This window comes from Carcharhinus amblyrhynchos, chromosome 14 (genome assembly GCF_965287045.1).
Source record: "Carcharhinus amblyrhynchos chromosome 14, sCarAmb.v2.hapA, whole genome shotgun sequence".
NCBI lineage: Eukaryota > Metazoa > Chordata > Chondrichthyes > Carcharhiniformes > Carcharhinidae > Carcharhinus > Carcharhinus amblyrhynchos.
In genome coordinates, this window is record NC_137337.1 from 23,936,079 (window position 1) to 23,960,225 (window position 24,147).

At 41.7% G+C, this 24,147-nt stretch overlaps 2 protein-coding genes across 10 annotated transcripts in view; one reads left to right on the plus strand and one right to left on the minus strand.

Annotated features, from left to right (window-relative positions):
• Window positions 1–5,449, plus strand: part of dhrs7 (dehydrogenase/reductase (SDR family) member 7) — a 49,555-nt gene extending 44,106 nt beyond the window's left edge. For all 6 annotated transcript variants that reach the window (XM_080202427.1, XM_080202428.1, XM_080202426.1 and 3 more), the window contains one exon: window positions 5,064–5,449. In XM_080202427.1, the coding sequence (XP_080058553.1) occupies window positions 5,064–5,138 (75 nt within the window). In that variant the 3' untranslated portion in view covers window positions 5,139–5,449. The remainder of the gene's footprint in view (window positions 1–5,063) is intronic.
• pcnx4 (pecanex 4) overlaps window positions 1–23,871 on the minus strand; it is a 38,496-nt gene extending 14,625 nt beyond the window's left edge. For 2 of the 4 annotated variants that reach the window (XM_080202422.1, XM_080202419.1), the window contains exons 1-6: window positions 23,584–23,679; window positions 10,668–11,408; window positions 9,223–9,399; window positions 6,548–7,068; window positions 5,456–5,556; window positions 1,609–1,731 (exon numbers count right to left, since the gene is read on the minus strand). In XM_080202422.1, the coding sequence (XP_080058548.1) occupies window positions 1,609–1,731; window positions 5,456–5,556; window positions 6,548–7,068; window positions 9,223–9,399; window positions 10,668–11,356 (1,611 nt within the window). In that variant the 5' untranslated portion in view covers window positions 11,357–11,408; window positions 23,584–23,679. Of the gene's footprint in view, window positions 1–1,608; window positions 1,732–5,455; window positions 5,557–6,547; window positions 7,069–9,222; window positions 9,400–10,667; window positions 11,409–20,106; window positions 20,257–23,583; window positions 23,680–23,770 lie in introns of those variants that run through there. The other 2 variants (XM_080202421.1, XM_080202420.1) reach the window with 2 other exon arrangements.
• Window positions 23,872–24,147: the final 276 nt, after the last annotated feature.

The window sequence follows — 24,147 nt, forward strand, 5'->3', positions numbered from 1 at the left end:
TAAAATCTCACATTTTCTCATTCTCACAAACCAGAGACGTTCATAAAACAGTACCGTTCGTGTGGCCAATATGGTGGCATCAGGAAACCTATGTTCTTCCCTGACACCACTTCAACACATTGAACCATTGCAATGACTCAGGAGTCGAATGCAAAGTAAAACCACTACTGTGGCGCACACAGACTAGTCCCTGCCTGGACCTGCCTTATAAAAGGTTCAGGTAATGAGCCTGCTGGGCAGGCACCAGCCTATTACCAGGGCAACTCATATTCAACGAGCTCCACAGGGAGGTCAATCACAAGGACCTCGTGAGGGTTATCACACCTCTGTCCCTACCACCCACCCAGAGTTGGAGGGTTCCCCCTCACGCCCATGACAATGGGAGCTTCTCTGTGTCTTTGACTGTGGCCTCATCTCTATTGCTTGGAAGATGTGCTCGGGTGTGGGGGTGCAAGTAATGGATAGGTGAACACCTCTCCCACAAAGAGCGTTGAAGAGCCACAACAGAGGCTCAACCTCTGTGGTGACCTCTGACTGGGTATCCGCTGCCTCTGTCTCCATGGCCAAGCTAGAATCTTCATCATCCAGATGACTGGCTCAGGTTTTTAGAGGAGTGGGCAGTTTCCTGTCCACAGACTGGTCTGAACAGATGGTATACCCAAGGTCGTCATTACAGGCAACAGGACCCTTTTTACCCGTGGGGAGTTTCAGACCTTCATGGGCATGAAGGGAGTGTGTGTACCGGGGTGTCACATACTAGTCCCTGTCTGGGATTACTGTTCAGTAGGCCCAGGCCTGCCCAATGGCAGCTGGGCAGGCCACTGCCTGCTACCATACTCAGTGAGCCCCACAGGGAGATCAGTGATGTTCCATGGATCTCGTGGGGATTATCACAACCATCTAAGATAATATATTTTTTCAATTTTAACATTACATATATCCACTAATGCCACTGGCTGAGCATAGACTGGGGCATGAACGCAAAACATTTTCCGGTCCATTCATCATCTCAGCAAACCATTAATTCGCAGTCAAACTGTCAATCTCAATTTCTAAAAGAAGTCCTTGGATCTGGGGCAGTAACTTGCAAAACAAAACGAAAAAAATCTGATAGGCAGTTGATTGGCAAAGCCTTATGATGACAAAAAATGCCTGAAAAAAAAAGCTCTCCCCCATGTCTCTAGCAGGACAAAGAATAAAGAGAGAGACAAAGAGCAAGACAAAATAATCAAATGCATCATACAGAGAGTCATCATCTTTGCAACTTTAGTGAAGATGCTTTTTAAAAACAATAATGGTTTTGGCAACTGTTTGCAGATGAACTGAAGCAGAATTTAATTATACAGTGAAATTATAATCAAATATTGTATTATTTGAACATTATTTTTAGCTACTGTATTTTGTTATACGTGTTGTAACCATATTTTTAAGTGCACACAGAACATTTCTCTATTGCCAGTAAAATTCCATTACCATTTAAAACATCTAAATTGTAGCTTACAAATGTTCCTGCTGAATTCAGAAGATCAAAACCATACCCTGTTGGTAAAACATGCTGAGAAGCAAAAATTCAATAAGGAAATAGGGAAAATAAAAAATTGCAGTTACCATTAGCAGTTGGATTCCTGTACCTATACTGTTCCACCACACCAAACTTGAATGCAATGTGGCAAGTCGCACAATTGCTATCACAACCACTTCTAATAATGCATTCTCTGTATTCTGCCACACCTATTAAGACACAAATACTTGTTTTTATTATTTTTAACTTCCATTTTGTAAAACATGTTAAATTCACTTATCGATGACAAGTTTTCTTTAAGTGTAGCAAGTGATTTAAAAAAAAATTCAGGATCTACCAAAAATGTTGGCACCTCTTACCACGAAGACATTAAAATAGATTTTGTAGTCTGTAGCATTATGCTGAGAGTTGCTCCCAGTGGCAATATATAGTCATTTGGAGTTTGATAAAACACAATATCCTCCATGGGTGATCTGGGACCTGTGTGAACAGTACAGGCAATAGCATCTCTCTTCAACCAATCATAATGAAGAATTCTTACTGAGGGAAACAATCTGGACCAAGAAGTGTAACGAGAATGTTTAATTCAACGTATAAAATCACGAAGAGAAAGTAAAATAGAATGGAAAAGTTAAAAAAATGAGATTGAGAAAGAGATGAAAAATTTGTTTAATGTCGCAAATAAAAATACTTCAAGTCTGAAGGAATGAGACTTGTAAAATTAATTTTCAGGCCTTGGTAGCAATTAAGACACATCATATTGTTAAAAATTTACTTACGCTTGAACAGATGATCCCTAACTTCTAATAGGACATTTATTGGTATTTCTGCAACTTCTTGTTTAACATGTTTAGAAGTCAAGTCTCAGGCTAGGTACCAGCATAACAAAGCCATACAGCAAAGCAGTGGAAACTGGACAGAATTCTCATGATTTTCACATTTAACTAAGTTTGTGTAGTCTCCAAAAGTTGCTGTCTAAGTGTTTATAGCCTCAACATGGACACGGGCTGCAGATACACGGGAACACCACCACCGCATGCAAGCTCCCCCCCAGGTTACTCATCGTCCTGATATAGAAATATATCACCATCCCTTCACAGTCACTGGGTCAAATCGTGGCACTCTCTCCCTTTCACATTGCTGTTAGCATTGCAAGTTGACCCACAGAATATGGACCACAGCATTTCAAGAAAGCAGCTCACCACCACCTTCCCAAACACAACGTGGGATAGGCAATAAATGTTGGTCAGCCAGCAATGCCCACAAATAAAAAAAAAATTCACCAGGATCTTGCGATCCCAATAGCAGCGAATGCTAAGAGGATCACCTCTACTCAGGGCCACAATAGCACAGCAATTTCAATGATCTCACGTATACCAAAATCTTGATGTTGCAGTGTGCCACAACGGACTCTTGAGAGAAGCTTGCCCTGATGGTTCAGCCAGGGCCTGCCAATTGTCCAGCAGTTACTTTCTACATTTGTACAGTCTTCTGAAGCATATCCCTTCAAACCAACAGGATTGTTAAAATCCTTACGCCCTGATACCACTTCCTCAGTTCCTTACTCCTGCCAGTCAGAAACAGGAATTGGTGGGGAAAACTTCTTCCATCAAGAAGACTAAGATAATAGAAACAAAGAGGAACAAGAAGAATCAGAGCATAAAAATGTGCTCGGAATATATCTAGATATATTGTTTTGGATTTGCTAGCAAAAATTTACCTAGTTTTTTAATTCTATAGTCACTTGAATTTATATAGTGTCTTTGTAAGAACTAAGAATAGTAGGCAATTCACCTCTCAAGCTGCTCTGCCATTCAATACAATGATGGTTGCTCTCATTTCAGTCTCATGTCCACCTCTCTGCCTGCTCCCCACAATCATAATTAAAAACCTACCTCCTCCTTAAATTTAGTGTTCCAGTGTCTACTGCACTATGGGGTAGAGAATTCCACAGGTTCACGATCTTTTGCGTGAAATAATTCCTCCTCATTTCTGTTTTAAACCTGTAATCCATTAGTCTGAAACTATGGCCCTTATTCTATTTGTGTGCTGTATTTCTTTATGACTCTACAGTATCCAATATGGGGAAACATGCACTCTACATCTACCCTGTCAGTTCCCTTTAACATCTTATATACCTCAATTAGATCTCCTCTCATTCTTCTCAACTCCAGCAAGTATAGGCCTAAACTGTTCAATCTCTCTTCCTAAGACAAGCCCTTCATCCCTGGAGTGAATCTAGTGAACCTTCTCTGAACTGTCTCGAATGTATTTGCATCATTCTTCAAATAAGGGGACCAAACTGTATGCAGTGCTCCAGATGCGGTCTCACCAATGCCCTATACAGTTGCAACAGCACCTCTACTTCTATTTTCCATTGGCAACGAGTGCCAAAATTCCTTTTGCCTTCCTTATTACCTGTTGCACCTGCATATTAACTTTCTGGGATTTGTGCATAAGGAAACCCAGATCCCTCTGCACCAAAGCATTCTGAAATTACCCTTTTTATTCCTCCAAACAAAATGGATAACCTCATACTTATTCACGTTAAATTCCATCTGCCAAATTTTAGTCCACTCACCTAACCTATCCATAAGTATATTTCTTATTACCTCATTGCAACTTGTTTTCCCAACTATTTTAGTGTAATCTGCAAATTTTGGCTGCAGTACATAATATCCCTGCATCCAAGTCATTAATATACATGGTAAATAGTTGGAGCCTCAAGAACCAAACCCTGTGGTGCACCACTAGTTACAGCTCACCAACCAGAAAAATATCCATTTATCCCCACTCTCTGCTTTCTATTGGTTAGCCAATCCTCTACCAAAGCTAATACATTACTGTGGGATCTTAACCTTATATTAACCTTCTGTGGGGCACCTTATCAAATGCCTCCTCAAAGTCCAGATACACCACATTTACAGAACCCCCATTATCCACCTTGCTTATTATGACTTTGACAATCTCCAGCAAATTAGTAAAACATGAAACCTTCAAAAGAACATGCTGACTCTGATGGATTAAGCTTTGACTTCCACGTCTTATTAATACTTCCTTAATAATGGATTCCAACAATTTCGCCAACAACAGACATTAAACTAGTCTATAGTTTTCTACTTTTTGCTTTTATCCCTTTTTGAACAGAGGCGTTACATTAATCTTTTTTCAGCCCACTGGAACCTTTCCAGAATCCAGGGAATTTTGGAATATTAAAACCAATTCCTCCATTATCTTTGATGCCACTTCCTTTAAGATCCTAGAATGCAGCCCATCAGGCCCTGGGGACTTGTCTGCCTTTAATCCCAATTGCTTACTCAGTACTTCTTTCCTAGTGATGGCAATTGTTTTAAGTTCCTTCTTTTCTACAACCTCTGCATTACCTGTTACTATTAGGATGGTTCTAATGTCCTCCACCATGAAAACTGAGGAAAAATATTGATTCTGTGTTTCTGTCATTCTGTATTCCCCATTAACTCCCAGTCTCATCCTCTAAGGGACCAATTTTGATCTTAGCTACTCTCTTTTTATATACTTACAGAATCTTTTGCTATCTGTTTTTGGTGACTCATACCATGAAAGTCAGTTGAAGAAAGATAAAGGAGAAGTTATCTGACTGGAAAACAAAAAGGGAGCAAAGAATCACTTTGAACTGGCTCCTGAAGAATGAAGACTCCTCTTAAGGGACAAAGCAAAGATTGATCACAGAAGGAGATTTAATGTGCAATGTCCTATCGAAATAGTACTTAGTTAATGTTGCTTTTATTTGCGTGCTACAGTAAAAATCTCAAAACTTGAAATATTGTCATGCAATTCCTTTAGGCTGGTCACTGGAAATTTGAAATTCTTTGGAAAAAAATTATTGGTTTTAAAGGGGATTGTAACAATACAACAACAAAAAAAGTCACTGCATCAATATAGAACAGAACTTACTATTCGGAATGCCCGTGTGAATCCAATACAAAGAGACGCTGTATGGAGATCCTGTAATGAAGTATCAACGGAAAGAAAGGCTACCATGGCAAATGGAGAGACTACAACAAACAGAAGGTTAGAACAATTTAGTCTCTAATAATGAAAAATGCTTCATTAAGTTATTAACATTTTGAAAGGATAACATCGATCAAGCATAAACAAAGTTACTGTTCATTCATACTGCAGACAACTGGCAAGAGCCAGGACTTGAAACTAGGAAGTGAAAACTATCAGCTAACAAAAATCTTTCCAACATGTTTTAGGTGCTATGTTAATGAAAGATCAAGTCAGTTTTTGTTAGGAAACAGATGAACTCTGAATGAGGAATGTATGATGCTAGGAAAAACCTGTTTCACCACCCACCAGCACTGTGTTACATTCAATGTGTATTACTACTGGATCAATCAGGTCTTTATGTTTACTTTCTAATACAATTTGTCCATTTTTCTTTACCCCTCATTTCACAACAATTCCACCTTCATTTAGAAGGATGCAATGTCTCACTGTACAAACGTGCAATTCTGGAGTGAATTAATCACTTTTGCAGATAAAATACGGGTCCCAAACACAAAAAGGCACTGTCAAAAAGGAATTTGTCTGCTTTGTTGGATATCGGTCCTGAATATCAAGTCATCTGGACCTTTTCCACTCCCTGCCTGTGCTAGGCTCAGTCACCTTTTTCCTCAGCATAGGCTCCATTCCAGACAAACCAGTCTTTCAAGAGCAGCGCTGTCTTTCAAGTCAGGAATGCAAGTCTGCAGTCACTGCTTCCTCCTCTTGCCACAAACCCCAACCTCCAAATTGCCTTACAACCATGCAGGCCACAGCACCACCCAGTGGTCTCTACCCAATTAACCCAGCCTCATATTGCTGCATGTATTAACTAATTGTTTTAAAAAGTGCAAGATAAAAACCTAGTGAATACATGGTGGAAACAAAGAAGGATTAAACAGATTAAAAGGGAGGGGAAGTGAGAGATTGAGAAACAGTGGCATATTTTTTCAGAAATACGCCACTCACAATCACCTATTACCATTTTAAGCAACTTACTGAGATTGAGGAGAATCCTTTGAATCCAACCAGCCTTCATCAATATTGCTCGTTTTTGCTTAAATACTTTCACAGTTCTTACGCCTTTAGGAAATAAAGGATTTCGAAAGAATCCAAACAGGATATATGCACTTTGAATTTCTTGGAAAATCTTCCATACTACCAGAGTTACTATTAAGATATAGCTTATTATAGTCTGGGGACTTATTCGAGATGTAGTTGATCCTGTTGCAAAGGAATGTAACAAACCAGCTTCTGCAAGTGTCATTATAAGAAGGCTAATATAAATCAAAGCTTCTTTCCAGCCAAGCTGCCATCCAATTCGGTTCCTGAAATGTTTAGGATATTCCAGTGAGGCATGAGCTGTCCTGCAGCAGAATCTAAATGAAGCCTCAACTTGGGTGAGATCGAGACTAAGTATAAATCCCATTCCCGTTGTGAACAGTACCACACCAAGTGTGTCCGGGATAAAGAATGTTGCAATCACCACGCCAACAGATACAATAAACATAACCAGCAGCCTGCAAAAATAAAAATCATAGATGTAAAATTAACACCACAATCAGCACAGCACTAAAGCAGCCTAGTAGAATTTTATAATGTAGTCACAAATTCTGTAACTGTGTCAAGTCCATGTTTGCATTAATGATCATTAGGGCACAGAAATGACCATCAACTATTTTCTGGAGTCTAGTACATAGGGAATCAAAATAAAATTAATGGTAAAGCAGGGTTAGAACATGGGGATAAGTGTGGTAAGGTCCAAGAAGGACAGTATATCTGCAGGTGGAAGGGGTGGGATAAGGAAAAGGTTGAGCACAGAAAAAAGGAAGAAAGCTAGGGACAGTGGAAGGACAATGCTGAAGCACATACAGATCTTAGAGGAAGTTTAGTCAATGTGGTGGAGAGAGGAATTTGGATCAATAAGGAATTCAATAGAGTTGATGTAGGGAAATGGTTTCTTCTGGTGGTAGAATCCACAATAAAAAGTAAAACCTTAAAATTATAACTGAGCCATTTAGGACTGAAATCTGGAAGTACTTTGAAATGACAGTGGACATCTGGAACTCAAAAATGTTGTTGGGTCAATTGAAATGTAAGACTTAAATTGCAAGGCTATGAAGGGAAAAACTGGATAAATAGATTTTTGATACAGATTGTTCACTAATGGCAGAATAAAGTTCACTGACTGAAAGGCTATTTCCTATGTTCTGATTTGAAGTGTTTTTTTTAAAATAGAAACTTACTAAACATTTTTAACATTTAACAGAAGCAAGTTGTGTTGAAGATGTCGTGGAGAGATCACAAATAAAATTCTAACTGTTGTAGAATTAAACACATTTGATGAACTGCATTATTATAATAGTGTCATAACATTTTGCAAATACAGGCCCTGCTACATTTCAATGTTATTTTCAAGTTATGAAGTTTCACATCCAGAACTCTGGTCAATCATTAAGCACATTGCAAGTCTCAGTGGAATAAAAGTACCAGCAAGAATGACAACAGGTGGCTGGTATGCCATTAAACATATTGAGAGAAAAGGTGCTTATTTGTTTTTAGAGACCTGGTCGACTTCCTGTCGATAAAATATATGAGTTGTACAAATCTTCTGTTGCACAAATAAAGTGTTTGTAACTGTTTACTGAGTATTACCTGGTAACTGACAACAAAAGGTTTTGTGCCTAGTCCAGTCTCAATTTCAGGAAATGCATGTGTATGAAACATTCTTCCAACTGTTTCCTTCCTTCCCCTACTATCTTCTTCAACTTACTCAGTTCCTTGAACAATTACTACTGAATTAGACATACTTTTTTGCATTATCACTCCTGAGTGTGCAATGTATTGAAATACCAGGATAACATAAAATGAAATAAAATGTGCTTTGGCAAAGTTTTTGCATCAGTTTGCAAAAATAATAGTCTAATTTATTGCAAAATCTTTACAAAGTATAATTTACATTATATTTAGAACCTGGTTAAAATCAAGTCAGGGAACCATAAATATTAGAAATCTCCCGTATTTTGTGCCTGTTATTTGCCCAATTGGTTGAGAAAGAAGGTTCTAGCAATTAGCTTCTGTGTCTCTCAGTTAGGAAAATGGTTCCCCCTTTTTGACCACTGTCCAGTGACCCTTATTGCAAATACATGTACATCAAATGAGAACAAGATAAAGTTTAATGATGTCATCTGAATAGATAGCACACTGACATTCATTGTCAAGTCTCACACTCTTGAATAAATGCAACTTCAGCAAAGCACTGAAGGACTCTGGCATTTTCAACAGTACATCAGAGAACCAATGTCTTCAAAACAGGAGGGTGGGAAAGAACATTTATCAGAAAAGGGGAAAAAAAAATGCCTTCCTCAGGTGGACTCTCTCATTAGTGTACGATTCAGAGCAAAATTGTGAAATGGGATCAGTTTCATAAGCAGCATCTTAACACAATCACAACCACATGTCTGAAGAGCTTTTGCAGCATAACCAAATGTTGTACTAATGTAACATGGATTCAGAAAGACCAACCAATATCAAATTGGGCATTACGAAATATACTATAGCTTGAGGAGTATTGGATGAGAAGTACACAAATGTAAAATTCTAAGTTTACATAGAAACCGTGTTTTCCACCAAAAACATTTTGTGCTTTCCATTTGGGAAGATTTGAACCTTACCTTAAGTTGGTTGCCATGGGTGAACCTCCAAGCCCAAATTCTAAGACTTGCTCGAGAAGCCATAAGAAAAGTGCATCCACAGGAGGCAAAATACCAACTGCCCAAAGGACAGGCAGAAATACAAAAATAATGTGCAAGACCTGATTTGTTTGAAGCAGGGTTGCGTTTACAGTAAATCTGAGGGAAGGAAAAGTCACATATTAATTCAGAAAGCACCAATATACAAAATGTTTTAACTATTTATCTCAATATTCCAAATCTAATCTCCAGGTTCAGATAGCCTACTATTAGTTAAATATTGTGAGCAACTAGAATTTGGTCAAAGCAGAAGGCAGTACAATATTGATAAATTTCTATTAGTGAGAATGGAAAAGAATCTTCAGATTAAGCAAAATATATAACTTGAAATGGATTCAGTGTTTTACATTTTATCTTCTTGATGCACAATATCAGCTTTCTAAACATATACCAATTTCCACATTTGGAACTCTTAATGGTCAGCTCTTTTGGAACTGACTGGATAATATCTGTTCCTATACAGGAAGTAGCATTAAGACAGATTCAAATTGAAGACATAATATTATGTACAAACTTTCCTTGATCATCCAAAATTGTGACACCGTACTGAATTTTTAACATTGTAACCTTTGTTCACAAAGGTTATTCCTTTCAAATCACTTCCAAAGATTCAAGCCATTAATATTTTCAAATAGTCTTAACAACTTTTGCAGATACACCATAGAAAGCATTCTTTCTGGTTGTATCACAGCTTGGTATGACTCCTGCTCTGCCCAAGACTACAAGGAACTACAAAATGTTGTAAATGTAGCCCAATCCGTCACGCAAACCAGCCTCTCATCCATTGACCCTGCCTACACTTCCCACTGCCTCACCAAAGCAGCCAGCATAATTAATGACCCCACGCACCCTGGACATTTTTTCTTCCACCTTCTGCCTTCGGGAAACAGATACAAAAGTCTGAGTCACGTACCAGCTGACTCAAGAACTGCTTCCTCCCTGCTGCTGTCATTACCTTGCATTAAGTTGATCCTTCTCTACACTGTAGCTATGAATGTAATACTACATTTTGCACTGTCTCGTTTCCTTCTCTATGCTTTGTACAGTATTCAAGAAGCAATACTTTCGCTGTATGTTAATACATATGACAATAATAAATCAAATCAAGGTAGAAGGAGGAAAGAATTTAAATTAGACAGTTTCCATCAAAATGAAATTTGAATTTGGCCAAATATTTCTAAGTTTAGATAATTTCAGAGCTAAATGACATAGCCCTCCATATGGGCATCAGCATCACTAAAATGTCAAATATCAGAATGGAAATTCAAAATTGAAAAATTAGGACAAAATCTGAATCCAACACAGCCTTTGCCACTTCATTCATAATTTCTCACAACACAACATGAAGATATTTTTAAAATGTATACCTGTAGGCAAGATCCACTGCAATGAAAGCAAAAATATAAAGTGGTCTGGTAAGTGCATTGATTTCATATGTATCTTGTGGTTGAAATGTAGCAGTCTCCACCGCAGTGTTTATTATTAATGAATATTCTCCAATGCACACAGTCACCCAACCAAAAATAAAGAGCACAACTGTTGCTCCTGTATTGGTATATAGTGCCATTAACCTGTCAGGTAGCAAATACCATGTTCCAAGGCCACATAATGCTCCAGCTAAAATGGAGTGAAAAACTGTATTGATTAAGTATTTTTTTCCAGGTATGATGAATGTTGTTGTCTCTGACCCAGCACAGCTGGAAAAATCAAATTCATCCTCATCTGCCAAAGTATTTCCAGATGAGAATGTCTCGACAGTCATGTTCTTCTGTCTGGCACACAAGTTCATGCCTTGAACGATGAAGGCTGTCAGAATCATCAATCCTGCAGCAAAGGCTGATGCCCAATAATCTTTTAATACATTTAGCTGATAAAGAACGATCCCCACTCCACCATAAACCCATGGTATCAGAAACAAGATGATCTGGTTAACGTAGATGTAAGGTGGAGCATAGTATCCAAGTTTGAATCGCGGTCCTCCTAGTACCGTCTGTGGAAATCGTTTCCAGAAGAATTCCTGTTTGTAGTCATTTAGTAGCGGGACATCTGGGCCCATCCTGATTTCGCACAATTCTTACATCGTTAGTATTTCCACAGTGTGGTTTTGCCTGGGAATGTTAGAATTTAACAGTAAGACATCCAGATAGCCACGGTTAGAATTAGACATTATTATATCTAGTAAACAAGCACTTCAAACTTGGCACCAAATTTCAGCACAGTTGTCCAAAACATATTTACATGGTGTTGAGGAAGGTGAACACAAATCTGAAAGCATGTAATATAACTGCAGAACATTACCTAGTGGCTCGTTACTCAACTTACAAACTTTCTGAAGATGCAGTAAGATATCCCATGTCATGGATAGCTCAAGATCTGTGATGTAGAATCTGTAAACTGTGATTCTGCTGCAGCGCAAATGCAAAACTAACCTGCCCATGTAGCACAGCAAATTTACTGAACCAATAGATCATATAACTAGTTGAATATTTTCACAAATAGATCTGTTGTAGATTTTATCTACCAGATTAAAAAAAACTTACTTAAAACACAATTGCTTGTTCTTCACTCCCTAAAACCATGTTCCCAGTTTTTGTTGTATCTCCCATTAAGTAAAATGAACTATTTTATTAAATTTTATACATTGCCCCAAAATAATAATTTGTCCCACTATTTTATCTCCCCTTGCCAATGTGCATCTTTAGTTTTTTTTCCAATTCTTTCAAGGGATGTAGACTTTGCTACCTAGGCCAGAATTTATTGCCCATCCTAATTGTCCTCGAGGAAGTAATGGTGAGCTGTCTTCTTCAACACTGTAGTCCCTGTGGAATAGGTACACCCAGAGTGCTGTTAGGAAGGGAGTTCCAAACTTTTGTCCCAAGCAACAGTGAAGAAACAGCGATATATTTCCATGTCAGGGTGGTGAGTGGCTTGGAGGGAAACTTCCAGGTGGTGGCATTCCCATGTATCTGCTATTCTTCTCAATGCTATCTATCAGTCATGGGTTTGGAAGATGATGTCTAAGGAGCCTTGGTGATTTCCTGCAGTGCAGCCTTATAGATGGTATACACTGCTCCCACTGTGCGTTGGTAGTGAATGTTTGTGGATTGTGCCAATCAAATGAGCTGCTTTGTCTCGAGTGCTGTTGAAGCTATGTTATTCCAGACAATTGGAGAGCATTCTATCACAATCCTGACTTGTGTTTTGTAGATTGCGGACAGTCCTTGGGAGTCATGAGGTACATAACTCGCCACATGACTCCTAGCCTCTGACCTGCTCTTGTAGTCACAGTATTTATATGGCTGGTCCAGTTAACTTACTATGGAACGCCCAGGATGCTGATGATGGGGGAATTCAGTGATGGTAATGCCATTGAATGTCATAGGTTAGATCCTTTCTTGTTGGAGATGGTAATTTCTTAGCACTTCTGCATTATGATGTTACTTGCCACTTGTCAGCCCAGGCCTGGACACTGTCCAGATCTTGCTGCATTTGGGCATGGAGTGCTTCAGTATCCAAGGAGTCAGGAATGGTGCAAGTCATCAGTGAGTGAGTTCTGACCTTATAACTGAAGGCAAGACACTGTTGAAGATGGTTGGGCCTAGGACACTAGCTTTGTTTATTGGTACTCCTCATTTAGAGTGTCTGCAACATTCAGGGATGTAGTGATAAAAACAGAGATATTTGCGCTTGGAAAGACTATCAACATAAACTGGTTGGGCTGAGGGGTTTGTTTCTATTGTGTACCTTTAGTGAATCCATTCATCCCCCCCACCCCCTCAGTCTGTTCTGCCATCCAGTAAAATCATGGCTGATATAAGCTTCACTTATCTACCTTGCTCAACAAAAATCCATCTCAGTCTTGAAAGGTTAAACTAATCTAGTATTCAAAGCCATGAAGAGACAAGGCTTCAGATTTCCACTTTGTGTAAAAAGATGCTTTTGGTTTTCACTCCCTCCTGAAGGGCCCAGCTCTTAATTTTAAATTGATGCCTTCTTCCCCAAATGAGGGAATTTTTCTAGCTGGAGGTCTGTGACTAGTGGTGTTCCACAGGGTTCCGTACTGGGACCTCTATATATATATATATATATATATATATAGAGAAGAGGGAGTAACTGGTGTGATCAGCAAGTTTGCAGATGACACGAAGATGGCTGGACTTGCTGATAGTGATGAACAGTGTTGGACAATACCGCAGGATATAGATAGGCTGGTAAATTGGGTGGTGAAATAGCAGATGGAATTTAATCCAGATAAATGCGAGGTGATGCAATTTGGAAGAAATAATGCAGGGGGGAGTTATACAATAAATAAGAACATAAGAACATAAGAAATAGGAGCAGGAGTAGGCCATCCAGCCCTTCGAGCCTGCCCCGCCATTCAATAAGATCATGGCTGATCTGTCGCTGCTCAGTTCCACATTCCCGCCCTCTCCCCATAACCCTTAATCCCCTCTCCTATCAAAAACCCATCAACCCGCGTCTTAAAAATATTTAGCGAGGCAGCCTCCACCACTTCAACGGGCAGAGAATTCCAGAGATTCACCACCCTTTGAGTGAAGAAGTTCCTCCTCAACTCCGTTCTAAACCGCCCCCCTTTTATCTTGAGGCTGTGCCCCCTAGTCCTATTGTCTTTTTTGAGCGGGAAGAGTCTTTCCACCTCTATCCTATCCATCCCATTCATCATCTTATACGTCTCAATGAGATCTCCTCTCATTCTTCTAAACTCTAACGAGTACAAGCCCAGTTTATTCAGCCTCTCCTCATAGCTCAACCCCCTCAACTCCGGTACCAGCTTAGTAAACCTCCTCTGCACTCCCTCCAAGGCCAAAATATCTTTGCGCAGGTGTGGCGCCCAAAAATGCACACAGTACTCCAGTTGCGGCCTCACCAATGCCCTATACAGCTGCAGCAAGACCTCCCTACTTTTATATTCAATCCCCCTCGCTATGAAGGCCAGCATCCCATTCGCCTTCCTGACCACCTGCTGCACCTGCAAGCTGGGTTTTTGCGACTCATGCACAAGGACCCCGAGGTCCCTCTGCACCGTCGCCTGCTGCAGTTTTTCGCCTCGTAAGTAATAGTCCTTCCTACCATTTTTCCTACCAAAGTGGACCACCTCACACTTGCCAACATTAAATTCCATTTGCCATTTCCTGGCCCATTCGCCCAGTCTATCTAAATCCTTCTGCAGACTCTCAACACCCTCCGCACAATTTGCCGTTCCCCCAATCTTGGTGTCATCAGCAAATTTCGACACTCTACACTCAGTCCCCTCCTCCAGATCATCTATATAAATGGTAAAAAGCTGAGGCCCCAGCACCGACCCCTGGGGCACTCCACTAGTCACCATCCGCCAATCCGAATAGCACCCATTGACCCCCACTCTCTGCCTCCTATTTGACAACCAATCCTCTATCCACGCTAACACCCTACCCCCAACTCCATGTCCCTCAACCTTCTGCAATAACCTCTTGTGAGGCACTTTGTCAAACGCCTTCTGAAAATCTAGAAAGGCCACATCCACCGGCTCTCCTCTATCCACCGCCCTAGACACATCCTCATAGAACTCCAGTAAATTTGTCAGACACGACTTCCCTTTAATGAAACCGTGCTGCGTCTGCTCTATCAAGCAATTCCCTTCAAGATGCTTTGCAATTTCCTCCTTAATGACAGATTCTAACATTTTACCTACCACAGACGTTAAACTAACCGGCCTATAATTCCCCGCCTTTTGCCTGGCACCCTTCTTAAACAACGGCGTAACATTAGCCGTTTTCCAATCATCCGGCACTTCCCCGGAATCCAGCGACGTTTGGAAAATAACCACCAAGGCATCCACTATCACCTCCGCCATTTCTTTCAGAAGCCTCGGATGCATTCCATCCGGTCCTGGGGACTTGTCCACAATCAGCCCCTCCAGTCTGTCGAGCACCGCCTTTCTAGTAACAGTAATGTCATTAAGACCCTCCAGTCCTACCACCTTTCCATCGCTAACACCCGGCAAATTATTCACGTCCTCTTCCGTGAAGACAGAAACAAAAAAGTTATTCAATACCTTAGCCATATCCCCATCCCCTACCACTAGGTCCCCTTTCTCATCCTCGAAAGGACCAACATTCACCCTAGCCAGCCTCTTCCTTTTTATATATTTATAAAAACTCTTGCTATCCTTTTTTATATTAAGCGCTAGCCCAGCTTCATAGTTTCTCCTACCCTTCCTTATCAACTTCTTTGTCAATCTTTGTTGACATTTAAACCTCTCCCAATCCTCTTCTCGCCCACTACTCTTAGCTACTCTAAATTCCTCCGCTTTTAGTTTAACACTTTCCTTCATCTCCTTTGTTATCCACGGCTTATTACCTCTCCTCCTACTATCCTTTTTGACCATCGGAATAAATTTCCGTTGAGCACCAAGAAAGATCTCCTTAAAGATCCTCCACTGCTCCTCAACAGACCCTCCCTCCAACGCGCTCTCCCAGTCCACATTCGCCAATTCTTCTCTCATCCTACCGTATTTCCCTCTATTCAAACAAAGGACGCGTGTCCGGGAACCTACTTTCTCCTCCTCCATCTGCACCAGAAACTCCACCATACAATGATCACTCTCCCCAAGAGGATCCTTCACCACAAGGTCCCTAATTCTACCCGCTTCATTACATAGCACCAGATCCAAGATAGCTCGCTCCCTCGTCGGCTCCAACACACACTGTTCGAGGAAACTATCCCGGCAGCATTCCAAGAACTCTTCCTCGAGCCCCCCACGTCCAACATGGGTCAACCAATCAATATGCAGATTGAAATCCCCCATAACTACGGCTGTCCCATTCCTGCACGCCGCACTTATTTGCGCGTTAACAGCCCGCCCCATCTCCAGATCATTATTCGGGGGCCTATAGACGACACCCACCAGCGTCTTCCTCCCTTTGCTGTTCCTAATCTCCACCCACAACGATTCCACCCTCTGCTCCTTGGCTCCAATATCATCCCTTGCTACCACCGTGATGCTATCCTTAATCAGTAGAGTTACGCCCCCCCCTTTTCCCTCCTGCCTATCCTTCCTAAACACTTGATAGCCCTGTACATTCAGCTCCCAGTCCCTGTCACCCTGCAGCCACGTCTCTGTAATGGCCACCAGATCGTATCCATTTGTGTCGATCTGTGCCATCAGCTCATCCACTTTATTCCGAATGCTTCGTGCATTCAGATAAAGTGCTTTCATCCCAGCCTTCACCTGGACCCTATTTGCCGCAACGCCACCAACTATACTCACGCCCCCTACTCCCTCTATTATTGGGACATCCTCGGCCTCTTCCCTTACATGTACACTCTCCTTAACTTTAGACCTCGTAAGGTCACCTACCCTCACACCCTCCCCCCCTTAATTAGTTTAAAGCCCTGTCTACAGTCCTCTTTACTCGATTCGCCAGCACTCTGGTCCCAGCACGGTTCAGACCAACCCCATCCCTCCCGAACAGGTCCCACCTACCCCAATACTGGTGCCAATGTCCCATAAATTCAAACCCATTCCGCCCACACCAATCCCTGAGCCACCCATTCACTTCCTTAATCCTGTCAACCCTACGCCCATCTGCACACGGTTCAGGCAGTAGCCCAGAGATAACCACCTTGTCGGTTCTACTTTTTAATTCCATTCCAAGCTTTTCATACTCCCTCCCCAGATCCTCAGTCTGCATTTTGCTTATGTCGCCGGCATCCACATGTACCACAACGACCGGATTCTCACCCTCCCACTCCAGGTTCCTCTGCAGCCCAGCTGCGACATCCCGTACCCGAGCACCAGGCAGACAACACACCCTTCTGTGCACTTTGTCATTGTGACAAAGGACAGTGTCAATACCCTTCACCCCACTATCCCCAATAACTACTACGTTCCTTTTCCCTTTCTCTTTGCCTATGTCCTGCTGCAGCACTGTACCGTGTGCAGCTTGCTCACCAACCTCACCTGCCTCGTTCTCGTCCAACTTGGAAGCAAGAACCTCAAACCTGTTATGCAGATTAAGAGGCTGAGGCCTCCGCTCCTCACCCCCCTTTCTCTTCACAGTAGCCCCCTCTTGTCCCTGACCCTTAGAGTTAGCCAGTCTAGGCGGGGTGGATGTCAATAAATGGTAGAACCATTAAGAGTATAGAAACACAGAGGGACCTAGATGTGCAAGTTTACAAGTCCTTGAAGGTGGCAGCACAGGTGGAGAAGGTGGTAAAGAAGGCATATGGTATGCTTGCCTTTATAGGAGGGGGTACAGAGTATAAAAGCTGGAGTCTAATGTTGCAGTTGTATAGAACATTGGTTAGACCACATTTGGAGTACTGCATCCAGTTCTGGTCGCCGCACTACTGGAAGGATGTGGAGGCCTTGGAGAGAGTGCAGAGGGGGTTTACCAGGATGCTGCCTGGTATGGAGGGTCTTAGCTATGAGGACAGACTGGGCAAATTGGGGTTGTTCTCCCTGGAAAGACAGAGACTGAGGGGAGACCTAACAGAGGTGTATAAGATTATGAAGGGTATAGATAGAGTGAACAGTGGTAAGCTTTTTCCCAGGTTGGATGTGAAAATCACGAGGGGTCACGGGCTTAAGGTGAGAGGGGCGAGGCATAATTCAGGTGTTAGAGGGAGGTTTTTCACACAGAGGGTTGCGGGGGCCTAGTAGGGTGGTGGAGACAGACACGCTAGAATTGTTTAAGGCTTACCTAGATAGGCACATGAGCAGACTACAGATGGAGGGATACAAAAGAATGTTCTAGTTGAGGATCAAGGGCCTCAGGGCGTTCCTGGGAATTAATAGATTCCTATGGGCGTTCCAACATATTTTATGGTTCACCTGTCTCTTACGTTGGAGCTACTAGGGATCTTCCGTTAATGTCTGTGTAGGCTGTTTTATGTTTATTGATGTCTCTTTTTACATTCACAGGCGATTCAGTCTGCCTTGTTGGCCAACAAGGGGCATATACATGGTAGGTCATGCGAGGGCTGCTCTTGGATGTTGCTTCGAGAGTTGCCTAGTGCTTCACATCGTTAGTGTACACTTAAACTGGACCAATTGACAGGCAGCACAACAGCTCAGTGACTATCACTGTTGCTGTGCAGTTACAGGGACGCGGGTCAGATCTCCGGCTTGGGTCGCTGTCTTTGGGAGTTTGCACGTTCTCCCCGTGCTTGTGTGTGTTTTGTCCAGGTGCTCCAGTTTCCTCCCACACCCCAAAAACGTGCTTTTAGGCTGACTGGTGTTAATAAATTGTCCCCAATTTGGATCTCCCTTAATCTGGCGCACAAATAATTCTCTAAATTTGCACCCCTTTATTGTGGAGTCCACGAGATGTAGATAAAAGTTGTAGGTAGAAGGAGGATTGACATGAGGCACTCACTGAGTGTTAAAATGGGCGGCGCGGGCTTGTAGGGCCAAATAGCCTGTTTCCTGCGCTGTGTTGTTCTTTGAGGGAAAGTCATTTCTATCAACTTCCTCAACCAACATGTATGTATATTTAAGATATCCAGCACCTTAACATGTGATCATTTGTCACAGACTGTTCTTAGTTGGTTGTCTTACTGTGGTCACAATGCCAGAAATAAATCAAAATGCTTTAAAACTCTACCTCTAACATTTGGTACAAACATTAATCCCTTTAAGAACACAATATGGCTCATTCAAAACAGTTAAAGCTTTTTTCCTGTTCCCCCACTGTCCAACCAATACTCCTCACAGTTATGCTTTTTGTCCATTGCTACGGGACAGTCTTTCCAGGAGAAAGGTGAAAGTTGTAAGTTGTAACACTCATCTTTAAACATTTCCCCCCACCTCCCCCTCACACCAGTTGAAAATCTTCAGCAACTAAGCTTAAAAAAATGTCCAACTAAAGTTCCAGGCAAAAGGGCAGCCTGTCAACAGAAAGTTCTTGCATGCACTGCTAATAATAAACAACTAAGTTTATATAAACAGTGCATTTTCTGCTCTTTTCTAAATGTATTTTCCAGTTTCATACACTGGTCTGAGTGAAGACAGAAAATTATAATTAACAGTGTGAAGAAACTGTTTGAATAATTTGTTTAGTCACTTCCACAGTACTTTGTGGTTTGTGAAGAGTAGCTTTGAAAATAAATGAAGGGATTTGACAGGTCAGCTTTATTTTGATATTCTAGTTTTGTTGGTAATTTGGTAGGTAAGCAGTTATCTGTATATATCAAAATTTCCTGCCCTGTGAAGGTATGACTCCAGAAATGGGGCAGCATGGTGGCACAGTGGTTAGCACTGCTGCCTCACAGCACCGGGGACCCGGATTTGATTCCCAGCTTGAGTCACTGTCTGTGTGGAGCTTGCACATTCTCCCTGTGTCTGTGCGGGTTTCTTTCAGGTGCTCCAGTTTCCTCCCACAGTCCAAAGATGTGCGGATTAGGGTGTTTGGCCATAATAAATTGCCCCTTAGTGTCAGAGGGTTAGTAGGACAAATAAATAGAATCACGGGTAAAGGGTCGTGTGGGATTGTGGTCAGTGCAGACTCGATGGGCCAAATGGCCTCCTTCTGCACTGTAGGGATTCTATGATTCTAATACTTTTAACATGCAACGTTATGAAAAAGTGTGACAGTAGATTTTTAAATTGTATTGATGCTGAAGCATCAATTAGAATTCATATCCAAACATAATAGGTATTAAAAAAAATCAACTTGAAATCCATTATCGAATGGTCCGGGTTTTAACCAGCTGATATATATCACTATCAAAATTTCAAAACAATTCTTCAAATTTTGTAATGTATAACCCCCATGAATAATAAGAACGTATTTGAAACATTACATTTTTTATTTAAGAGGCTGTATTAAGTAGTTCTGTTGGAAACTTCCGTCTGTCCTTTTCTGCAGATTGTTTTCCATCCTCTATATTTGGGTGATGCACAGTTCCAGAGCACCTTCTCCAAATGACTATTCTTCACCTACACTTCAACATCTGCAACCATATGGGGGAAGGAAGTGGAGATATAGCCACAAAAGATTTAGATCCTCAGAGTTTCCATTCACACGTATTGTAGATTACTTCAATGAACAGTCAGCGAAAGACAGAATCTGAACTTGATTGTCCCTCCCTTACCCAAAGGCACAAAAGTCAATTTCAGCATCTTTGATTTTATCTTGGCTGAGATCAAATCACTTAACACAAGCAAGGGTCAAACCCAGAATATTAATTTTCTGCAAAGCTCAGCTGCAAACATTCTAACCAACTATTGAGGAATCAGTTAAAAATATTTATATGCCAAGTGGAATCTGCATGTGGTTAACTTGTGATAACAACTTAACTAATGTCTGATATATATGGAAATGCACCATGAGTATAATTGCTTAACTTGCAGTCTGATTTTCTGCTTACTAAAGTCAAAAAAACTTAGGCACAAGTCAATGTTTTAGGTTACTAATAAAGCTTGACTAGGTTAAAGTCGCACAGTTCAATTTTAAGCATTTCACTGCTCTGGGGCATTGCAGACAATAGCAGAAACTATGTAGGCTTGAACATAAAATTCCCAGCCCGCAACTTGCATCAGTGAGTCAGGCTACTTTGCCAACAATCAATGCTGCTGTTACAATTTCAGAATCTGCTATAGATATCTTGTTGGATTCAATAAATTCTATCGTTCTTGTAAGTATCCCTTATGGATTGCAGTTGACTCTGCTACCCAATATCAATTCACGCAGCAGAAAAGTTAAGAGGATGCAACTGGTTTCCCATGACATACAAAAATGCAAAATGCCTTCCAGACATGCCCTCAAATGTTTCTTCAGTGTTTTCAAAAGCAGGCAGAGAAAACACTCGGTAAGACAAGGCCAGATATAATTATTAAGCTGCTTTATTTCTTAAATCATAAAAATCAACACATGGAGAAATATTTATGCTCAGACATAATTGAAATCAACACAACTTACATTCATGTAGATCTAACCATCTTCAGCTGCTTCAATCAATGACCTTCCCTCCCTCATAAGGCCAGAAATAGGGATGTTCACAGATCATTGCACAACATTCATTGCCATTCACAACTCTTGACGTACTGAAGCAGTCCATGTCCAAATGCAGCATGACCAGGACAAGATCCAGGCTTGGGTTGACAAGTGACAAGTAACATTCGCACCACACAAGTGCCAGGCAATGACCATCTCCAACAAGAGAATCTAATCACCGCTGAATCCCTCACTAAAGACCACCGACCAGAAACTGAACTCGACTAGCCATATACATGCTGTGGCTACATATACTGTAGCTACAACAGCAGATCAGAGGTTAAGAATCCTGTTGTGAATAACTCACCTCCTGTCGACTCAAAACCTGTCCACTATCTATAAGGCACAAATCAGCAGCGAGATGGAATACTGTCCATTTGCTTGGATGGATGCAGGTCCAACAACACCACCATCCAGGACAAAGCATCCCACTTGATTGGTACCCCATCCACAAACATTCACCCCCTCCACCATCAACAGATAGTGGCAACAGAATGTAGCATTTATAAGTTGCACTTCACAAACTCACCAGGTGCCTCAGAAGAACCTCACAAACCCACCATCTGAAAGGACAAGGCCAGCAGACATATGGGAACATCATCACCTGGAAGATCCCCTCCAAGTCACTTACCAATCTGACTTGGAAATATTTCACTATTCTTTCAAAATTCAGCAGCTCCTTCCCAAAGGTACTGTGAGGGGAATCTACACTACAGCGACTGCAGCAGTTCAAGAAAGCATCTCATCACCACCTTCTTAACAGCAACAAATGCTGGCCTAGTCAGTGTCAATCACATCCCGTCAATTATTTTTTTAAAATGTTGTTGCACAAAATAATGAATGTGCTACATTTTGCGCAGTGGCTTAGCATGTTTGATTACCTCTCAAACTACTTTCTTGCAAATTAGTGTTTTCCTGTTCATTTCTATTAAATATTGACAACAATGTAAGAAACTACAAAAGGTCACGAATGTAGCCCAATCCATCAAGCAAACCAGCCTCCCATCCACTGACTGTGCCTATACTTCCTGCTACCTTGACAAAACAGCCAGCATAATTAAGGACGCCACTTGCCCCCGGACATATTCTCTTCTACTTTCTTCCATCAGGAAAAAGATACAAAAGTTTGAGGTCACGTACCAACCGACTCAAGAACAGCTTCTTCCCTGGACCTACCTCGTGTTAAGTTGATCTTTCTCTACACCCTAGCTATGACTGTAACACTACATTTTGCATTCTCGTTTCCATCACTATGAACAGTATGCTTTGTCTGTATAACACTCAAGAAACAATACTTTTCATTGTATGTAAATACATATGACAATAATAAAACAAATTTTAAAAGATCAAATCAAAAATCAAAATCATTTTATGCCAGGTAATCCCTAGATAGTCCCAAGAGCCAGCAGTTGCCCAATACAACAGATGTAAACTGTATGTTGAGACAAGCTAATGAATTGCTTACTGTTTTTAGTCTTTTGAAAAACAACTTCAACACCTAGCTCATTAAAGGTCATCAAACTTCCAAAAGTGAAGTCTTTTTGGTTCTAATCTTCTGGGAACCAGATTACACCAACCATAATGTATTAAATTATCAAAACAACGTCCTTAGCCAGAAATCACACTGAAGATTGTCGTCTGAAAATTGCATCTTGAAAACAGTCTGGGGGCTTTACACAGACATAATACAGAACATTAACTATTGATATGTCAAAATCTAATATTAATAAAATATCAAACAGTCATCCAAAAATCAAGACTGGCGACATACGGGCAATTTTTATTTATGAAATTACAAAAACTAAAAATATTAAAAGCCACAAAGCTAAGAAAGGTCAACAATTTTGTACCGCTGACGAAAGGGTCATGTGTACGTTGGCTCAATTCTCTTTCGCACATGCTGTCAGACCTGCTGAGATTTTTCAACATTTTCTGTTTAGAAATATCAAACGTACCGCGTGGGTGGGGGGGGGAAGAAGTTTTCCATTTGGTCACGGTGGATTCAGTCAGGCTGATCGGAGCTGAGTTTAAAGCAAAGGTCCGGCTCGGCCTATGTGCAATTTGATTGTTAGAAAAATTGTGGGCCAAGGTTGGTCGTTTAATTTTACTTGGGAGGGAAGTCAGCAATGTTAAACACACCACCCCATTCAGAACGGTATTTCATCAACATTAAGCAGCCCTCACCCACCCCCGCCCTCCACCCTCGCTGTCCGTGCCCACCAACAGGCGCTGGCCTTTACGGTCCAATGCCCCCCCGCCCCCGCCCCCCACCGAGGTAACGTACCTGCCGGTGAAGGGACTCAGATCCAGCGGCTCCTTCCCCATGTCCATGTCGCTGCTAACTCGTTTCTATGGCACAGCCGTAAACAGTCACCACACACACACACACACAGAGGCGGCCCAAACACCGCCTCCTCCCGCTGCTATCAGACCGCCTCTCCCCAACTCTCTGTCCTCCCGAGCTGACTCACCGACACTCCCCACATCAGCGGCCGGCCTCCGCCTCGCTCCTCGGGCATGTTACAGACGCCAGCCGCCGCTTGGCCACTCGAGCCCGGCTCACCGCCACCAGCACGCATGCGCCTGACCTCTGACCCGCGGCGGGTGACGTCGCAGAGAGCGGGGCTGGGGCGGCTGAGGGAGGCGGGTGGATGACACCAAGGGAATAGGCCCTCTGAGTACCTGAGAGGCTTTCAGAAACCTTTCCACCTGCAAGCTTTCCACTCTCAGACCTGCCTCTTATTCTTTCATGGCACATGGGAGTAGCTGGCAAGATGGATATTTGTTGCACATCCATAATTGATCTTGATTTGAGTGGTTTGCGGGACGATTGGATTGGGCAGTTAAG